The sequence below is a fragment of the Sebastes umbrosus genome, chromosome 2 (genome assembly GCF_015220745.1).
Source record: "Sebastes umbrosus isolate fSebUmb1 chromosome 2, fSebUmb1.pri, whole genome shotgun sequence".
In the NCBI taxonomy this organism is placed as follows: Eukaryota; Metazoa; Chordata; class Actinopteri; order Perciformes; family Sebastidae; genus Sebastes; species Sebastes umbrosus.
In genome coordinates, this window is record NC_051270.1 from 32,715,462 (window position 1) to 32,735,287 (window position 19,826).

At 37.7% G+C, this 19,826-nt stretch overlaps 2 protein-coding genes and 1 long non-coding RNA gene across 9 annotated transcripts in view; 1 reads left to right on the forward strand and 2 right to left on the reverse strand.

Moving 5' to 3' along the window:
* Positions 1 to 6,095: 6,095 nt before the first annotated feature.
* On the reverse strand, positions 6,096 to 9,176 carry LOC119501648. The gene is made up of 2 exons (XR_005209869.1): positions 8,975 to 9,176; positions 6,096 to 8,006 (listed from the first exon to the last, which is right to left on the reverse strand). It is a non-coding gene; the product is annotated as an uncharacterized LOC119501648 (long non-coding RNA).
* On the forward strand, positions 7,695 to 16,060 carry anp32a (acidic (leucine-rich) nuclear phosphoprotein 32 family, member A). Of its 3 annotated transcripts, XM_037792055.1 has the most exons (8): positions 7,695 to 7,901; positions 12,104 to 12,253; positions 12,337 to 12,459; positions 12,553 to 12,751; positions 12,851 to 12,960; positions 13,046 to 13,100; positions 14,794 to 14,805; positions 15,609 to 16,060. In XM_037792055.1, the coding sequence occupies exons 1-8, from the start codon at positions 7,848 to 7,850 to the stop codon at positions 15,689 to 15,691; spliced, it is 786 nt and encodes a 261-aa protein (XP_037647983.1). In that variant the 5' UTR covers positions 7,695 to 7,847; the 3' UTR covers positions 15,692 to 16,060. The 3 variants fall into 3 exon arrangements, with proteins under 3 accessions (XP_037647983.1, XP_037647967.1, XP_037647976.1); XM_037792039.1 differs by having other exon boundaries at positions 14,794 to 15,748; XM_037792048.1 differs by having other exon boundaries at positions 14,797 to 15,748.
* Positions 15,325 to 19,826, reverse strand: part of coro2ba (coronin, actin binding protein, 2Ba) — a 60,389-nt gene continuing 55,887 nt past the window's right edge. For 4 of the 5 annotated variants that reach the window (XM_037791956.1, XM_037791940.1, XM_037791928.1 and 1 more), the window contains one exon: positions 15,325 to 19,742. In XM_037791956.1, the coding sequence (XP_037647884.1) occupies positions 19,608 to 19,742 (135 nt within the window). In that variant the 3' untranslated portion in view covers positions 15,325 to 19,607. The remainder of the gene's footprint in view (positions 19,743 to 19,826) is intronic. The other variant, XR_005209847.1, reaches the window with a different exon arrangement.

Consider the following 19,826-nt stretch of genomic DNA (forward strand, 5'->3'; position numbering starts at 1 on the left):
CGTCTTCATTTTAGGAAAAGCACAGATGTTACTAATAACATTAACAATGGCTTTGTTGTATTCAAGCATCCCAGTTAGCCATATCACAGATTCAAAGTTAAGACAATATGACCATACCTGGACCCAAAAAGAAATTCAGCCATCATTTTAATCTGTGCTTTTCTTACTGTGACAAGTCAAAACATCTGTGAAAAAAAAGGGCTATTAGGTGAAGTTATAACCTAAGCCTAGCCTATATTTTAAGCTCTGTGTACTTGACATCTGTAAATAAACATTACTTATACCATCCACAAAGGAGACATGTGATCTAAACACCGCAGTATCAAACATCAAACCCGTGAATTCACAAAAGATTATAAATGTAACATGTGAGCATGGTGTACATACCCCCGCTCACTGCTTGACCCCTTCTAAAGTAGGGCAAAAGGTTTTGCCCTTGTAGAAAAATTTCAAATATTTCGGCACCCTGGATTTCTAACCCCCAAAAGACACAACTAGACCACACTGTCAACCATCATACCAAATTTGAAGTTCCTAAATTACATAATTTTCGAGTTCTGCTCTGGAAACGAAAGTGTGACAGACAGAAGGAGCGCTGTATACCCCCGACTACGTTGTCGCGGAGGTATAATAATTCACCTAAATCAATTATGTGTTTCCAATAAAGTGAACCTGATTCTTCTACTGGGCAGCTTGCATTCACAAATCAGAGGGCCATGAGAAAATACAGAAGCTGCAGCAGATTTAAAAACACATGATTTGATAAAGAAGTGGCCGATGCCTCAGTAGAATTTGCTTAAAAGATCCAAGAAAAAATATTTCTATGCTGGCAATTCCTGAAAATACAAGTCTCAAGATTCTGTCTCCAACAAGTTGTTTTGGTATCTGAAGATCTAAATTGAAAGTCAGACGGACGAGAATCTTCGACAGAGAACAGCTGCATAGAAAATCAGAAGGTTTTTATTAAAGAGAATTATGTAAACATGTTTGCATAAAGACTGCATGTACAGACGCTACTTTCAGAGTCTCAGTTCTCCAGCCGCAACAACTTGTGAGTTAAATACATTTGAGATTATTTGGATCTGGATGAGCCACATATTTTGAGAATGACTCTCCTGTGACAATAAACAGCTTCAGGCATATTAAACCATTTTTAAAAATTATTTCACAGACACAATTTCTGACTCAATAAGACACCAGTGGTCGTGGTGATATCAACTGATGTTACCAACAAAGCAATCCGATATCAGATGATTTCTGTTAAGTGTCCAGAGGTAATGAGGTTAAGGAAGCATTTCTAGTGTTCCAGTATTCAAGATAAGTTACTTAGTTCAAGCCAGACCACCATATTATGTGTCCTAACATGATTTCGGGCAGCATGGTGAGGCTAGCAGTCTGGCAAATACACATCAGAGATATCTCATATTACGTCTTTCTGGCAAGTTAACCAAGATTTATACACACAACCCCGTGTTTGGCATCCAGAGAAGAGAACAAACCACAAAACAATCAAGCAATTGATCTTAAAAGTTATTTCTTAGACAAATTATTTAAACCATCTCGTCATAAACTTCACTCCAAGCAAACATAATCATCAGATCTCACAAAATGTCTGATTGTTCAACAGCAGCTTAGGATGAACACTGACATCAACACCTCATTCCTCTTCATATAAAAACCAGACGGCTGGTTGCTTCATCATCCACATCCACAACTCTCCACTTTACGTCACTGCATGACGTCTGCGGTTGCTTCAATTTATATTAACTTTACTGTACAAGTGAATTATCGGCTGTTATCGTGCTGCTTTGTAGCTCATTTGATCCTGGAGGATAATTAATGTTCTTAATAACTTTGTTAAGGATCTCATGCTAGGAGCCTCTTCTTTTGTGAAGTGAACCCAGTGTACATCTCCGGGGTCTGAGAAGTGAAGCCAATGTGGAAGAGCATTAAACTTGCATTCTCTCTAATAGCCAGCAGCAGTGCTTGAAGTGGAAAAAAACAAGTGCCGGTACCCCCCTCATTCACATGTTGGCGTGTGTATCGGCCGGTTTCAGCAATTTCTGTGACTTATTCCTATTTATTCTTTATTTCTTATTCATTATTATCATAAATGGGCTATGCATCTTCTATAGTAGGCCTATAATACTCCAATAATATTTACACTGGATCATTATAGCGGGGCAGTTAAGCACAACAACTGTGCATTTTGCGATAAAAGCAACACTTTTGGCACAGATGTAGGTTTATAAGTTATGAAAAGATATAGATATCGGGGCACTACTGTTTTTCCCTCTTTATTTTTCAATGGTGCTTTTTAAAAACTTTTAACCTGAGAAATAAAACCTGACATAACAGAGCATGGGAATGGCCATCACAAACTCATATAATCATGTTCTAAAACCTGATAGACTTTCATAATTTCATTCATTATCCGTAACCACTTATCCTATTCAGGGTCGTGGGGGCGGGGGGCTGGAGCCGATCCCAGCTGACATGTGGCGAAGGCGGGGTACACCCTGGAGAGGAAAAATCAGGGGATAACAGGCGGCAACCTCCGGGACTGAAAAGTGAAGCCAATGCAGAAGTTCCTTAAACTTGCATTTCTTCTAATGGCCAGCAGGGGGCGACTCCTCTGATTGCAAAAAGAAGTCTGATTGTATAGAAGTCAATGAGAAAATGACTATATCTCTCATTTAAAGTTTGGTTGTACTCAGCTCCACCCTCTTGTGTCACTTTTGGTTGCAAAAAAACAAGATGCCGCCAAAAACAAAGATGTTGACGGCCAAAATGCCGTACTTGAGGCTTCAAAACAGCAGTCCACAAACCAATGGGTTGCTTCATGGTGACTACATCCAATTCTTATATACAGTCTATGGGTGAACCTGTGCATCCTCCCCAAATGTGATAGACATAGACAGAGGATTCACTTCTTTTAACTGATAAAACATCAGTGGTGGATTCAGACAATGACTCTTTAGTGGCCGGAGTCCACAGATTGTTATTACAGATTGTAAATTCATCAGGACACACGGCTGCTCATTAACTGTCAGAGGTTGGAGGTGGATTTGGCAAGAAGTAAGCAATCTTGATTTATTATTTTTCTATCTTAATTCTTTGTGACTTTTCACTAAATTTGCTTTGCTGTTTTCATATTTTCAAAATATATTTTTGAAATAGGATGTTTATTAAATTACATTAAATTCTGTAACTGTGACTATCATGAAAATGTGATAGTCAACATAATATCTCACACTGGATATGAATGAAAGGTCTAATTCAGTGGACTCAGAAAGACATAGAAAGCCTTATGTCTGTAGCAGACAGCTAGTCGCTTACTGGACTACGGATTGTTATTGTCTACTCTCAATTTGCCCTTCCAAAAGAAAAGTATTGGTATGCAGTGAATGATGGCACAATCAAAGAGGACTAGGTTAACTCTGAGCTAAAGGCTTGGTTCTAATATCTATATCACCTCCACACGGCTCTCAACATGGCGACGGCCGAGCGGGCAGCTAACGGTGCTAACAGCATGAACAGTGCAAACAACGAGCTAAGAGTGTCAACCTGAGGGGAAACTGGATGGTGGGTGGTCGGAACGGCGTTATCAGCAGTAACCGCCGTATGACATTGAGCGAAGGCGGGGTACACCCTGGACAGGTCGCCAGCTGTTGAACAATCAGGCATTTTGTGAGATCTGATGATTGTGTTTGCTTGGAGTGGAGTTTATCAGGAGATGGTTTGAGTAACTTGTCTTAGAAACAACTTTTAAGATCAATTGCTTGTTTTGTGGCTGCAGTTTGTTCTCTTCTCTGGATGACAAACACGGGGTTGTGTGTATAATCACGTATAGTTTGAATGGTTATTCATGAAGTTGAAGAATTTCAAGAGGTCATGCTCGGCTCAATCAATTCTCTGTGGGTGTTTTCCAGACTGAAATCTTCATGGTGGAGTCGCCCTCTGGTGGTCGTGTTCCTATTAACCTCCTCATCCTAACCATCCCCACTGATTTGTCGGTCAGTACAAACTTTGTTCAAGCCCAGAGATTTATTTTGAATTGTAGTGCGGATCCTAAAGATGGCAAAGACACCAAATAAGCTTATAAAATGATGCACAAGACATCTAGAATATCAGATGGAATAGTGCAGCCATAACAATACCATTGTGTCTTTGGGTTTCAATATTTTCACTCATAGAGCTTGAATGAAGTGATGATACAAAACTTTATATGTGATGCTGTCAGAAAATAACACCACTTTCACAACCTTAATTCTATTTACAGTAACTCCTGATATAAAACTGCATTTTAAGAGGTCAAACAGAAAACTCAAAACTAATACTAGATCTCCATCTTAATAGATTCTAATTGTTTTGGTGAAGCAGCAGCTATTCTGCATTGCATTCATTATCTGTAAACAATGTTTTATTAATAATACATGGAAAAGTTAGCTTCATTAACCATGATTCATGTGTGCTGCTTTGCTAATGTGGCTTGTTTGACACTAATGGAGTAAAGCAGGGAGTTAATGTGTAGAGTTGGAGAAAGGCGACTGACTGGCAGACTGCCTCGGAGGCTGGCGAGGATTATTGACAGTTACTCGCATGTGTCCTTATCCTGAACATGCACATTATTTATCACACTAATAAAGTTACATGGATAAGGAGCGAGACACTCCCTCTTGATAACCATTGGCATGTATTTCTATTTGGTAGGCGAACGCTCCATTCAGGCTGTTTCATCATTTTCTCCCCACATCAGGTTTTTAATTTGCTTAGACAAAGCTTGTGGCTTCATTAGACCAGTTACTGTTCATCTCTAAGTGGATTGTGCTAGGAATGTGATTAGAGTCCCTCCTCATCAGCCTTTATGGTTTCTTTTACTCTTATAAACACATTGCTGGTGGTCACTGGCTCCACACTAGTGACTCTGCTTCCCCCTTGTGGATAAACTCTTTACAGCCTCAGACTGAGCTCTGCTGCCTGCTGACACTGACTGAGTTCATCTCATGAGAAGGCCTCTCAGTGCCCAAATGAATGGTCTTAAGTCAGAACAAAAACTTCATTTACTGAGGTTTTGGAGTGTTCGATTTATATAAATGCTTGAGAAGCTATGTATTTATTATTCAGATTAGGGCTGCAACTAACGATTATTTTCATGGTTGATTAATTTCTCGATTAATCGATTAGTTGTTTGCTCTATAAAATGGTGAAAAATGGCGATCAGTGTTTCCCAAAGCCCAAGATGATGTCCTGAAATGTCTTATTTTGTCCACAACTAAAAAATATTCAGCTTACTGTCATAGAGGAGTAAAGAAACCAGAAAGTATTCACATTTAAGAAGCTGGAATCAGACACTTTTTAATTTAGTTAATTACTTAAATCGATCGAACAAAATAGTGATTATTAATTTAATAGTAGACTACTAATCAATTAGTCATTGCAGCTCTAATTCAATTAAATCAAAATGCATAATAGTTTATCATACGATTGAGAAAAATCACATAACTTTGAACATAAAACTGTAGTTTAATTTTGTATCTTATTTCATTTGAATATTTATTTATAAAAATTTCTGCTTGCCTCCCAACTCATATGAACTGATACTTATGTTAAACCATCATATCAGCACCTGCAAACTAACATCACCTACAAGTTGAGAAACGTTTTTTCTCTTCTTCTCTAAATGTATAGTAAAAATATATAAATGGGGCAAACAAGTGACGAAACTCATAACCTTTAATGTAAATACCAGTAATAAAGTAATTACACAATATAGGAACGGATACTTTTGGTGGAGATCCCCCCATGGATTACAAATCAATAACATATTTATGTTTCATTTGTATAATATGTAATACCGTCAACAATTAAATCTACATGTCAACTTACATTTAAGTTATTAATGAAGCAGAGGTTCAGCAGTTTTTGTTGTTATAAACTTTGGACAAGCCAGAACCATTGTAGAAATAAGTTGTACTATCTTTAAGGAGTACCTCAACAGTAAATCAAATTTTTAGTTTTTATATTATCTATAATAACTATAATTTATTTTGGTTCCATTCTATAAGGTTAATTGCAACAGCAGTTATCAGTCATTTTCCAGAAAAACAAAAAACAGGTAAATCTTTATTTTGTGTTTTTTTTCTGTGACATGCTTCAGCTTTGAGCACAACACCTTGTTTGTTTTGCATACTATTTACTGTTGTCCCCCTTTCTTTTCTTTTGTGAGTATTGGGACAAATGTATTATGCGTGTAATACTTCAACAATCAAATCTACATGCTAACTTACATTTAAGTCTGTAATGAAGCAGAGGTTCAGCAGTTATTGTTATCAAGACTTTGGGCAAGCCAGTTAGAGAGTCAAAATGTTGAGTTAGTAAATGAAATATAATGACACTTTTTATACTATCTATAACTATAATTGATTTTGGTCCCAGTCTATAGGGTTAAATGCTACAGCAGTTATCATCTATTTTCCAGGAAAACAAACAAAACAAAAAACAGGTGAATCTGTTTTAAGTTTTTTTTTTTTTTCCTGCAATGCTTCAGATTTGAGCACAACGGCTTGTTTGTTTTACATACTATTTATTGTTGTTTCCCCCCCAATTTCTTTTCTATTTCCTTTGCATGTCCATGTCACATGTGGGATTTAATCAGTTTTTTTCTTTTGTGAATATTGGGACAAATGTATTATGCGTATATGTATTACCTGCAATAATTAAATCTAAATTCTATTTAAGTCTGTGATGAAGCAGAGGTTCAGCAGTTTTTGTTATTTTTGAGTTAGTAAATTATTATCTATGATAACTATAATTGATTTTTGTCACATTCTATATGGTTAAATGCTTTACATCCATAAAATAATAATAATAAAAAAAAAGGTGAATTTTTATTTTGTGTATTGTGTTTTTTCCTGTCATGCTTCAGTTTTGGGCACAACGACCTACTGTTATCCCCCCTCCCATTTAATTTCCTTTTACCTGTGTCACATGTGGGATTTAACCTGTTTTTCTCTTTTGTGAGTATTGTGACAAATGTATCATGCGTATATGTATTACCTGCGATAACTAAATCTACATTCTATTTAAGTCTGTAATGAAGCAGAGTTTCAGCAGTTTTTGTTATATTTGAGTTAGTAAATTAGATATACAGACACTTTTTAAAAAAGAATATTGTCTATGATAACTATAATTGTTTTTTGTCACATTCTATATGGTTAAATGCTACAGCAGTCATCCATCCATAAAAAAAAAAACCCAAAAATAAAAAAACAGGTGCAATTTTATTTTGTGTATTGTGTTTTTTCCTGTCACATGTGTGATTTAACCTGTTTTTTCTCTTTTGTGAGTATTGGAGACAAATTAATCATGTGCATTTCATTTTATGACAGAATAAAACCCAAGAGCTCTCCATACTTACCAGTTTATAAAACAAGGCTTAAAGTGTGTTGCATGTTTAATAGTGATAATAAATGTGCACTGACAGACCTGAAGGCATCCCTCTCCCTCATGGCATGTATTCAGTGTGTAAAACATTAAAAGCAGCCATGTAAACTTAAGTTAACAAAACAACCAAACTTCGACAACAAAACCCCACCCAGTGTGATGAGGGAGTCCTCATTGGCCCTGGTGTCTGTAGATCCGTTCCCTCTCTATCTGGCTCGCCTCATTGGTCGGCGGTGACGACAATCCCGAGCCGTGCCGAGCGCCCGCCCACCGAGCGGATCAAGTTTGAATGAACAACAGCAGTCTGCTCTGGAGGGTGCTAGTTGCATTTGCAGTAATTATTAAAAGTGTGTGTATTATATCGTGTGTATCGCGGTGGTGTAACGCGCTGCTGATCCAGGATGGACATGAAGAAGAGGATTCATCTAGAGTTGCGGAACCGCACTCCGTCAGACGTGAGTTGATCCTCCACATCTCTCCGGTTTAACGCTGCTTCACTCTCTCAGCTAATGGAGAACCTCTCTGTTGTGTAGTCTTTTGGCGTGGGGGATACAAAGTTTCTTGCAAGTTAAAAAAGATGATCTGGGTCACATGTTTGCAGGTTGCTGCAGGTAGCTTCAACTTTTAATGCACGTCTCTGATGTGCAGTTTGAGAGGATGCAGCAGCTTTCCATACCAGCCGTATAAACAAGGCAAAGCAGTGTGAGAGATGAGGAGCCATATTTGTAACTTTTGATCTACGAACGCGCCCCTTTTTCCTCCTAGTTTAAACCATATATTGTTATATATATATATATATATATACCCGCAGTTTGATGAGCTCTATCTGGCATGCTTTGACTGGCGAGATGCATGTTTAAGTCGTGCAGTTTGGCGCGTTAAAGGATGCGGATACTCAAAGTCATGACATTATCAATGATGCATAAAGATCACAGCCTCGAATAATCCGCCTTACAGCTGCATCCTGCACCTAAAGGTCCTCGAACCGCCCAGTTCAGCCCGTTTATTTCATGCATTAAGTGCATTTCCAACATTGAGCAGGAGTAGTGGTCTGCAGCTCCACGCAGCCAAACTACCGGAGGAGACTCCACGGTGCGCACAGATGGCCGAGAGAAAGCGGCGCTAGCATGCACCGTTACACCGGGAAAGGGCGACACACACGACGGACACATTGTTATTTACTGCTGGTTGTTCGTTCAGCTGTTTTCATCGAGCCTCTCGTGGTATAACGACGACATATCCAGCCCACAATGACAACAAATGGTCGAGCCGCGTTGTTGCTCTAGTTTTCCAGAACTAGGACAAGCCGCCATTTTACCGGAGAAACAAAGACAACCCGAAACACCCCGATATATATCCCCGTTATATTCGACATACACGACGAACGAGTCATCATCATACCTTCTTATTAACAGAAGTCTATACACGCCTTTCAATCCACTCGGTCGACTGTTTTAGCAGCACAAGCAACAATGAAAGGTTTTGCCTGGCAGCTATCTAATGTGCTCCAGCTGCCCCTCCTACTCACAGATATGACCCTGTGCACGACTCGTAGCTCTGCTTCTCTCTCTGCCTCCGACTTGTTCTGACTTAATCGCTCTGAACCGTTCACACTCAGCTCTTATTACGTTTTTAACCCGGTAACCGGGATTAAAACAACCACCCTAACGTTACAAACCGTCTGTTTCAACTGGATAAGTAGCTAAAATGTAATATTTAGGCGACGTAATGGACGGAGTCAACGCATCGCGATAACTAGAGCGTTGAGAATGTTCCTACGGATTATTGATACACTGCATTCTTTTATAGAATCCTCGGTCCTCGCTGCTGATTGGCTGAGTCACGTTCGAGCCCGTTCTAGAATATCCGATAACAGCACACCTGTGACCGCATATCACTCTATTGAAATACTGTATCAATGCGCCGAGATCAAATCAACGTATAATGTATCAAGGACTATGTTGATGGAAGAACTCTTTATTACCATTAGCATTTGTGTTCAATTCCTTTTTATTTCAAGTGGGGTTTAATCAGTCTAATGAAAGTCAGTGTTGGAATAAGTATAAGCATTAAAATATACTTGAAATACCAAAAGTAAAAGTACACATCATTAGGGAAATTATTTATAGTTATTTCCAGTGTTGATTAATCTGTTGATTATTTTCTCGATTAATCCTTTAGTTTATAAAACGTCAGAAAATGGTAAAAAAAAAGTGTCGATCAGTGTTTCCCAAAGTTCAAGATGATGTCCTCAAATGTCTTGTTTTGTCCACAATTCAAAGATATTCAGTTTACTGTCATAGAGGAGTAAAGAAACCAGAACAAATATTCACATTTAAGAGGCTGGAATCAGAGAATTTTGTATTTTTGTTTTACTTAAAAAAAATACTCAAAACAATTAATTGGTTATCAAAATAGTTGATTATTAATTTAATAATTGACAAATAATAGATTAATCGTTGCAGCTCTACACATTGTGCAGAAAAGGCAATTTCAGAAAAATATACATTATATTATTGGATTATAATTATTGATGTATTGATGGCATTGAAATGTGTCTATGGATAATTGATGGACTGCATTCTGTTATAGTTCCGGTCCTCGCTGCTGATTGGCTGAGTCACGTTTGAGGCTGTTGTAGAATCTCCGATAATAGCACACCTGTGACTGCATATCACTCTATTGACATACTGTATCAATGCGCCGAGATAATAGCAACGTATAATGTATCAAGGACTATGTTGATGGAACTGTTTAACAGCAGGCTACTTAGCATTTGTGTTCAATTAGTTTTTATTTCAAGTGGGGTGTAATCAGTCTTATGAAAGTCAGTGTTGGAAGAAGTATTAGCATTAAAATATACTTGAAATACCAAAAGTAAAAGTACATATCATTAGGGAAATTATTTATAATTATTTCCAGTGTTGATTATTTTCTTGATTAATCGTTTAGTTTATAAAATGTCAGAAAATAGTAAAAAAAAAGAAGTGTCGATCAGTGCTTCCCAAAACTCAAGATGACGTCCTCACGTCTTGTTTTGTCCACATGATGCATGAACACATGATGCAGAAAAGGCTATTTCAGAAAAATAGGCCTTTATATTATATTATAATTATTAGTGTATTAATGTAGGGCTGGACAATATATCATTATTTTATCGATATTGTGATATGAGACTGGATATTGTCTTAGATTTTGGATATCTTGGTTATAAAGGCTGCATTACAGTGTGCGATGTAATTTTCTGAACTTACCAGACTGTTCTGGCTGTTCTGTTATTTCCCTTTACCCACTTAGTCATTATATCCACATTACTGATGATTATTTATCAAAAATCGTAATGTGTAAATATTTTGTAAAAGCACCAATAGTCAATCCAATAATATTGTTGCAATATCGATATCAAGGTATTTGGTAAAAAATATTGAGATATTTGATTTTCTCTTTGTTCTGTGAACACATCACTTTAATGTTGCTGGTAAAGGTGGAGCTTGTTTGAATTACTCCATATACTGTTTGGTGGCTTACCTAATGATAATACATCCTAATTTATGAGTTGATTTATATTTTGTATTTATAATTTCACTCTGCAAAGTAACTAATATATCAAATAAATGTAGTGAAGTAATAACTGCAATATTTGCCTTCAAAATTTAGTGGAGTAGATGTATAAAGTAACCTAAAATGGAAATACTCACGTACTTGAGTAAATGTAATTAATTGCATTTCCACCACTGGTAGAAGTATAGATCCTTTACTTAAGTAAACATAGCAATACCACACACTAAAAATAATCCCTTACAATTAGGCTACAACCAGCCTAAGTCCTGCTTTAAAAATGTAATTTAAGTAAAAGTACAAGTCAGCAAAATGTACTTAAAGTATTATAAATAAAAGTACTCAAGCAACAAAATGTTATTATAATGTATTATATATACATTTTGGCATTTTAATGATGGTCAATGTGGAGCCAATTTGAACTACTTTATATACTGCTGGTCAGTTTAATATATACTAAAGGATCATTTTTAACAAGCTGGATATATTTAAAAAAACAAACAAACTGAAACTGCAAAGTAAATAGTAACTAGTGGTGAAAGCAACGTAATGGAGTAAAAAAGTACAATATCTCCCTCTGAGTGGAGTATAAATATAAAGTGGCAAAAATAAAAGTAAAAGTAAATGTACGGTGTACTGGCCATAAGCTGACTGCAGATAAGCTTTTAAGGTTGAATTAGTGTAAATCATCCTGTGATAGCTTTCTCCTTAACTAAACACAACTTTTAAGTCAAAAAGTCTAGTCAGGAAAAATTTGCTTGAATGGAACAGTAGCTTAAATACAACAACTACAACCAAATACTACTTTACATTTCATTTATTATGCGGACACATTTGTCCAAAGCGACTTATAAGTAAAGTCACATTCAACCTCAGTAGGAATACGAGCTTCTCATCAGAATTGTGACTGCGTCCCTCTTTAATAAAATAAAGATTTAAACCTTGAAACAGTTTAAACTTTCTATTCAATTTCTAACCAGACAGAAAGTGAACAGGTACATAACATATTGTAAGCACTCTGTATTTGAACTTTTATGTATTTTTGAACGATTCTTTAATTTAACAAAATGCTGACCGGATGTATTTGTTTGTTCTCCAGGTCAAAGAACTCGTTCTAGACAACTGTCGCTCAAACGAAGGGAAGATCGAGGGTCTAACAGACGAGTTTGAGGAGCTGGAATTTCTAAGCACAATCAATGTTGGACTGACGACAGTTGCCCACTTGCCGAAACTAAAGAAACTCAAAAAGGTGGGTGTTATTCTGTACAGAACACGTCTGTGACTTAAGGCTTTAAGTTTTTTGCATATTTTGATTGTTTAATTGCTCCACAGCTTGAACTCAGCGATAACAGGATCTCAGGAGGGTTGGAAGTTCTGGCAGCGAAATGCCCCAACCTCACACATCTCAACCTCAGTGGCAACAAGATTAAAGACCTCAGCACAATAGAACCATTGGTACGTGGGACCCTACAATACTTGGGGGGGAAAGCACAATACACAAAGCAGCTGGCTGTTATTATTCATCAAACTTGATTTTTCTTTTGACAGAAAGAATTGGGGACCCTGAAAAGCCTAGATCTGTTTAACTGTGAAGTGACAAACCTGAACGAATACAGAGACAACGTATTCAAGCTACTACCCCAGCTCACGTACCTGGACGGGTACGACAAAGACGACAAAGAGGCGCCAGACTCTGATGCTGAAGTTTACCCAGAGGGCTTGGATGATGACGAGGAAGATGAAGACGGTGAGTTTTTGAAACTTTCTAGCATCTCTTTAAGTTGCTAATATTGACGTTTGAACATTCGGCTGATAATTAACCCCCACTGGGTTCACCCTTATGTAGATGAGGAGGAGTATGATGAAGACACAGCACCAGGAGACGAGGAGGAGGAAGAGGGAGAGGAGGAAGAAGAGGAGAATGAAGATGAGGAGGAGGAGGACCTAAGTGGAGAGGTGAGAATAAATGAGATTTGCACTTTTAAAAATGTTCAGTCTGAAATAATTATATTTTAACTTAACTTTGTGTTTTTAAAAAAAGGAGGAAGAGGAGGAAGAGGTCAATGACAAGGAGGCTGACGATGAGGATGAGGAAGGTAAGTCAAATGGTGGTGACTTTAACTCAGAAGCTGTTCCATACTAAAGGTTGAGGGTGTGACAAATAAATGACACAAAAATGCGAAGAACTCGCCTGCGAATATTATATGTCTAGGGCTTTTATTGTGAAAGGTAAGAACGTAAGGAGTGGATCTGGTCTGCGCAGCCTTTGTCAAGGTTGAAAGGAGTAATAAAGTTTTCGTCCTGGGTCGGACTACGGAGCCTCAGTGTTGGTGTGTAATAAATATAGGCGCAACTCAGCCAGTTCCGCACAATGTGATTGGTTGACGTCTTTGTTTGTGGTGCGAAAACTCAGAAAATCGACCTTGAAAAAAATGACGTTGCTTTTTCGCCGCACAATATTTGTGTTCTGTGTGAAAGTATTAATGACAAAAACAGCAACAAATTAATGATTTCTATATTCAGTGTAACTCACCAAAGCACATTGTGTGTGCATCCTTGAAGCCTAACAAACATGCTGAAAGCATTTCCAAAGCCGATTTTTAACAATATTTTACATCGCATCTTGCTTACATCCAAGGTTGCTAGCTAATTTACTGCTTTCGTTGGTGCATTGCCACGTTTTTTTACATTTTACCACTACCGACTGTTGAGCAGCAATAAAGTATCACGATATTATGTTTTGTGATACCGTAACGATTCTCAAAAACGCTATCGTTTTTAATTGATAGTTTACATGCAAAGATGAACTCAGTCGATACTTTATTTAATTTACAAAGACATGCGTCCTCTCAGTGTATGAGCCCTCTCAAAGTAGTACTATGATGTTGGATGTTACGGGGACTGTGATAAATACAAATGCAGATCCCACTGTTCTGATTGCATAAAAAAGTAAAGTTTTTTTACTCAGGTTTTATGCATTTGGAGGTGTGTTCTTTATACTATGACAATTTTCCTAAAATTAGATTTAAAAATCGCAGTATATCACCTTGCTTACATTACCGCAATATATCACAATATATTGAATCGTAACCCCTGTATCATGATACGGCGATACGATCATGATACATGATCGTATTGCCAGATTCTTGGCAATGCACAGCCTAATCGCGATACATTAAACTCTCATCAGGACAATTTTCTCTTCCTAATTGAGAAAAAATGGAATGAGTATCAAATTTATATTGTTCAAACAAAATAGGGACCCACTTGTGAAAACATTGCTCCATCGCTCTACTAGTGGTCAAAACCTCAACTGTTTTTATATAAACAGGAAATGATACGATGATACATTTTTCACCATTTTCTGACATTTTATAGACCAAACAACTAATCGATATATCGTGGATATAATCGTTAGTTGCAGCCCTAGTTGGGAAGTTCCTCGATTTCCTTTTACGCTTTGCTTAATGGTAGAATAGTCTTTCAACGCTCAATTATTATTATTTTTTTTAGTTTTGAGATTACTTCATTTTGTCACTTTACCGGCGTGAACTCACAACATACTGCTTAGAATTAGCACATAGTATACATATGGGAGCCAGCTGATTCAGAAAATCTTTATTGTCCATCACAAAGCGATGTAAATTTGTCTTGTAATGTGAAAACTGTGTACAGTTTGAGCCAGCATTGCTGTCGTCATGACGCAACAAACCTGAAAGAAGTTTAACAGGAAACATTTATTTGCTTCTGGTGTTTTTGTGTTTTAAATGTGACTCTTTTATTTTCCAGAAGAAGAGCGAGGTCTGAAGAGAAAAAGGGAACTGGATGAAGAAGGGGAGGAGGATGAAGACGATTGAGAGTCCTCTTCAAGCTAAGTTGTGAACTGTTTTAAACTTGTATCTCCCAGTCACTTCCCAACAACCCCATGTATTTTTCCCCCAGTTTCATATTGCAGTAGGAGTGATTTTTGTTATTGGCCAGTCAGGTAGACGGGGTTGTCTGGAGAAATAAGTTAAATTTATGTACCTTTGATGCTCCCGTGTTCCAGTCTTTACGGTCCACTTTTAACTGCTTTGTGGACACCAATTTTGTAATATCAAATAATAGCAAAGATAAACCTTTTTAAGAAATGTTTTTCTTTTCTCACCGTTTGTGTAAGACCAGTTTCTGATGACTTATGTATTTTAAGACCCCCCCTTCAAAAGAAAAAAACAAAATGAAACAAAAAAAAGAGTGCATGTCTAATACATTTTAAAGTCAACTACTGGATTTCATGTATGGCTGTCCTCTCCTCGTCTTAAACTTATTTTTGCATTGTACTTTTTTTTTTTTTTTAAATGTAAGTTATGTATTTGTAGTGTCACCAGTATGCCAATACTCTCTGCTGTCCTGGTGTGAAACTTCTGTCTGAACATGCACAGTGTGACCCTCACAGGGCATATTTTTAAATCATAGCAAAAAAATGTCTGCCCTTGTCAAAGCCGCTCCTCCTCCTTAAACCCTCAGCTTTGATAGTTCGGAAATTACGTGTTCTTGTAAATAATGACCAAATCTATTTTTTTGTATTCTCTTTGATGACGGCAGACATTGAACAGACAACGGAGTTGAAACTATGAATTGTAATAAGATATTAAATATGTATGCTGCTTTATCTAAAATACGCAGTGTGAAATTTCTTGGAATTTGAACATAACTTTGTATGCATAATCTTTCCATAAAGAGAAATGTTCAACATCAGAACTCATTATCGCTTTTTCCATGTTTCTTTTTCTGTGACACACGGGTGGCAATGTTTGAATTTGTGGTGGTAGTGTAGAGAAGTACTTGATATAAATGGAGGTTACAGCCGCAACTTATGTGCATTGAAAATTTATTGTTTCAAAGTGTAATCTCTGGAAAACTCTGGTCAGTTATTTGGACTTTGTTTTCACTATTATACGTACCGGTCAAATTGGCCTACCTCAGTGATTTTTCACTCCATGTTAAATCCACTGTCATCAGCCAAATTGTTTCTTTTTTCCCTCCCATTCACTTCAATAAATCCCTTTTATATATGTTTTGAAGTTTGTGGTCCTTGTTCAACATTAGTCAAGTCAAATGGTAAAGTGTATAGAGAGGCAAAGTCCCGCCCCCCTCCTGTGGATCACGTGAATCACACATACAGTATGATGCTTGTCAATTTAAAGCATAATTTTGCAAGTCAAGAAAGTCGCAGTTTGTTGTTTGTTTATCGTGGTATCATTTAGTTTTGTTTGAAACCGCTCAGTGAACTACATCTCTGGTCTCGCACAATATACAGTACGTCACCAACACTAACGTAGCTATGACCACACACAAATTAAACGTTATCTGACCTGATGTGTTTTATCAAGCGACTCCTGGTCTTTTTATCAGCCGGGAAGCGAAAGAACGAGTAAGCCCCGTTGCTCGTGTGAGTACATCCCAGTACGAAACACACAGACATCGTAGCTTCAGAGAGAGACGTCACTTGCACGACTTTTGGGTGTGTAGTCTTGCTAATTAAGTATTTTCCCAGTCTGACAGTCCCAGTTTTACAACAAACTGACTTTCTTGACTTGCAGAATTATGATTCAAATTGACAAATATCATGTGTGATTCATGGCACAATTCAAACAGGATCAAAAAAATATTTGTCTCTCGCCGTTGACTACGGTTCATATTTTTTCCGAAATAAGGTCCCATGGTGGTTCACCGGAAGGGCGGGACTTCACCTCTCAATAGGGAATGGGAATATGGCGTCACCAACAGCCATTGGCCATTTTTGGAGGATAAAGGGTAAGAGTGCCATCTGCTGGCTGTTTGCAGCAGGTGTCAAAAGCTAACACAAAACACTACACAGTGGATTAGATTCAAAAGGCGAAATGTAGTATACAGTATATAGTTTACAGTCAGACACAAAGGTAGTCTTATGTTATGGGTTTCATTTTGCAAGATACTGGTAGATTAAATATGCAGTATTGTTAATTTTCTATTAGCATAATATTAGATGGCTTATCTTTGTCTGGATGATTGTGTAGTTGGCATTTTGCCCTGTAGATCTTAATGTCATATACATACCCATTTGTAAAGGGCATCGGCCTCCAAAAATCGACATATATTGAACTGCTGACAGGTGATCACTAACACCAAAACACATCAGTAGCCATAATGGGTGACAAACTGTCATGATGCTCCTAATTCGTAATAATCAATATCGTTAACTAACTTAAATTTTGTAATATATCGCCCCTTTTCCTCTGTCAGCTTCTCTTTATATGGGTATTTGTCTTTCGCATGTATTTTGTACAATTCTGATGATGAACGATTGACAGATGACAGATGAATAGACCAGTGATATATAATAACAATGTCTACCGTAGCGCCGTACGCTACCCTCCAAAAATGCCGGCGTGACCCAGAATTCTCCACGATTCCCTTTCCCGATACAGGATTCCAGTTTTAGGTCATCAGATATTGATGATGATGGAAAACTGATCTCGGATGCATTTTTCAGCAGAGTGACATGTGGAACTGTTATTCTATATCGAACCAAATTTACTACAAAAGACCAAACTAAGCAGATTTAAGTCAGGGTTTACTTCTTGTCAAAAAAGTGAAATGGTGCCAAACAAATTCAGAGGAACTGCCATGGTAACGCTTGTCTGTCCAAATTCAACATCCATTCAACAACTGTACATACAGGGTTTCAGTCATTTTAAAAGCCTTTCTGTCCTGTTCTCCTACCTTCCCAAAGATTTACCAGTTGAGTGGTTGGTTTTAGTCCTCTGTACACCTACACGAGAAGCCCTGACGTAACACAACTCCAGCCCAACTGTCTCTCCACTGTAGCTGATCCCTTTCTGGTAGATCCCACTGTCTACTTTCACTGTAGCCTTTTATTTTTCCTGCAAAAAACATACGTATTTACCATTATTGTGTCAGTGGTTCAAGTCTACATTTAAAGGGTCCATATGTTTGTTTTTCTAACAGAAGCTATAAAGCTTTGGACCCTTTATGTCCCCATTACAATGTGATCAGGGTAGACTTGTGACCTTCATTTCACTTTTGACTTACTCGGGGTACAAACTCCATTCTTGCTATTCATGCAGCCGATTCATCTTTTCCTTTTCTTAGTCCATCGAGAGCAGAATCGGTAATAAAACGAGGTTTGGGCCTGGATTAAAAGACACATGGCATGTTTAGCAGAATCTATTTTGCCAACTGATAGAACCAATGAAATACTAATCCAGCACCCAATGCTGTTAAATGGTAAAAGAGGTATTTAAACTGCATATTAGACTAAGTCTGTTGGTGGCACAAGAGGAGGAGGAGAGGCAGATGACCTGGAGTCTCTAGAGCAAAATTACACATCTACAGTTAACACATCTCACTAATAGTGATATACTTAGTTTAAATGTAAAAGGAGGGTTATTATTATTACAGTTTTCTGCATTGTTAGGAAAAGGCAAGATTCTATATATTTTTTTTTACCTTATCTGAAGTTATGTTGTTGGAGTCAAATACCATATAAGGTACGGTTTCACACATATCTTGCACCATTTCAATCGGAAACATTCAGCAAAGGTCTATCAAGCATCACAATCATTACTTGCGCAGCCATATCATACAAAAACAATGGGATTAACAAATATACATGTTATTAGCTAAAAAGGTAAAATGTGACAAATAAATAGAAGCAAATATACATCACCCCCCCCCCCCCCCCCTCCTCAAAATTAGCCCTAAAAACCAATTACAGCCAGCAAAGCTTCCCTTGAGACTATGTTTGAGTTAGTCCATCACCTCTGGATCCACGTCTCCTCTGCTGCTTTCCCACTATTTAAATAAAGAATAACATACTTAAAGATGGTGAGTGAACTATCCACCCAGTCAATTTATAGCCAGCAACATCTGGAGTTGAGAAAAGAAGCTACGGGATAAGCAGCTCTGTGAAAAAAACATGATCCAAAGCTCGTCTCGTCTGTCGGGTGCAAAAGTACTTCACGTGTCAACCATTTTGAGATGATGTTGCAGCTCGCCGCAAACTGTGTCTGCAGCAGGGTGTAAGGCCTTGTGGAAGGAAAGTAGGAGCCGGTGACAGTCTTTTTATCCTCCAGTTTTGCCTCAGCAAAAAATGAGGATTAGGTGGTGGTTTGGTCGTTATAGGAGGATGAGTGTGGGGGCTTTTTTGAATGGAGATCAAGGTATTGAATGATAGGGTAGGCACAGTGAGACAAACACTCAAGAGGTCTGGCAGAAAATAAGCAGATCATAACACTAGAGAGAGTGCTAGATCGAGAACAAGTTGTAAAAACATAGATAATACCTAAATGGATTGGATCTCAAATTGATTTCTTGTTAAATCCATGAATACTGCCTTGCCTCCATTACTTATCATCTTTGTCATTATTACAATATTCCAGTAATTGCATCAGTTAAGACATTATCCAACACTTATCATATTATTGTGTGCACTACGCAGGGCAGCAGGAATGAAGTTATGATATATCAAAAAAGAGGCATAGGAGGGCTCAGAAGCTTGTTGGAGGTCAGAGTCGGGGGGGGCAAAGGGAGCAGCTTTGTCAGTCCAGGAGGCTGAGAGGTCAGACGTTGTTGGGGCTAACGTTCTTCAGGTTGTTGAGCTCCAGCTCCAGCTGGCGTATTCGCACGTCCTTGGTGGTCAGCTCCTCCTTCAGCCGCCGCAGTTCTTCCTGCTGCCGGAAGAACATCTTCAGGAGCTACGTCGAGAAAAACAAAAAACTCACGCATGTAACTAATACATGTAAATATGCACCATGCTCTGTTATATGCAGTACAATCAC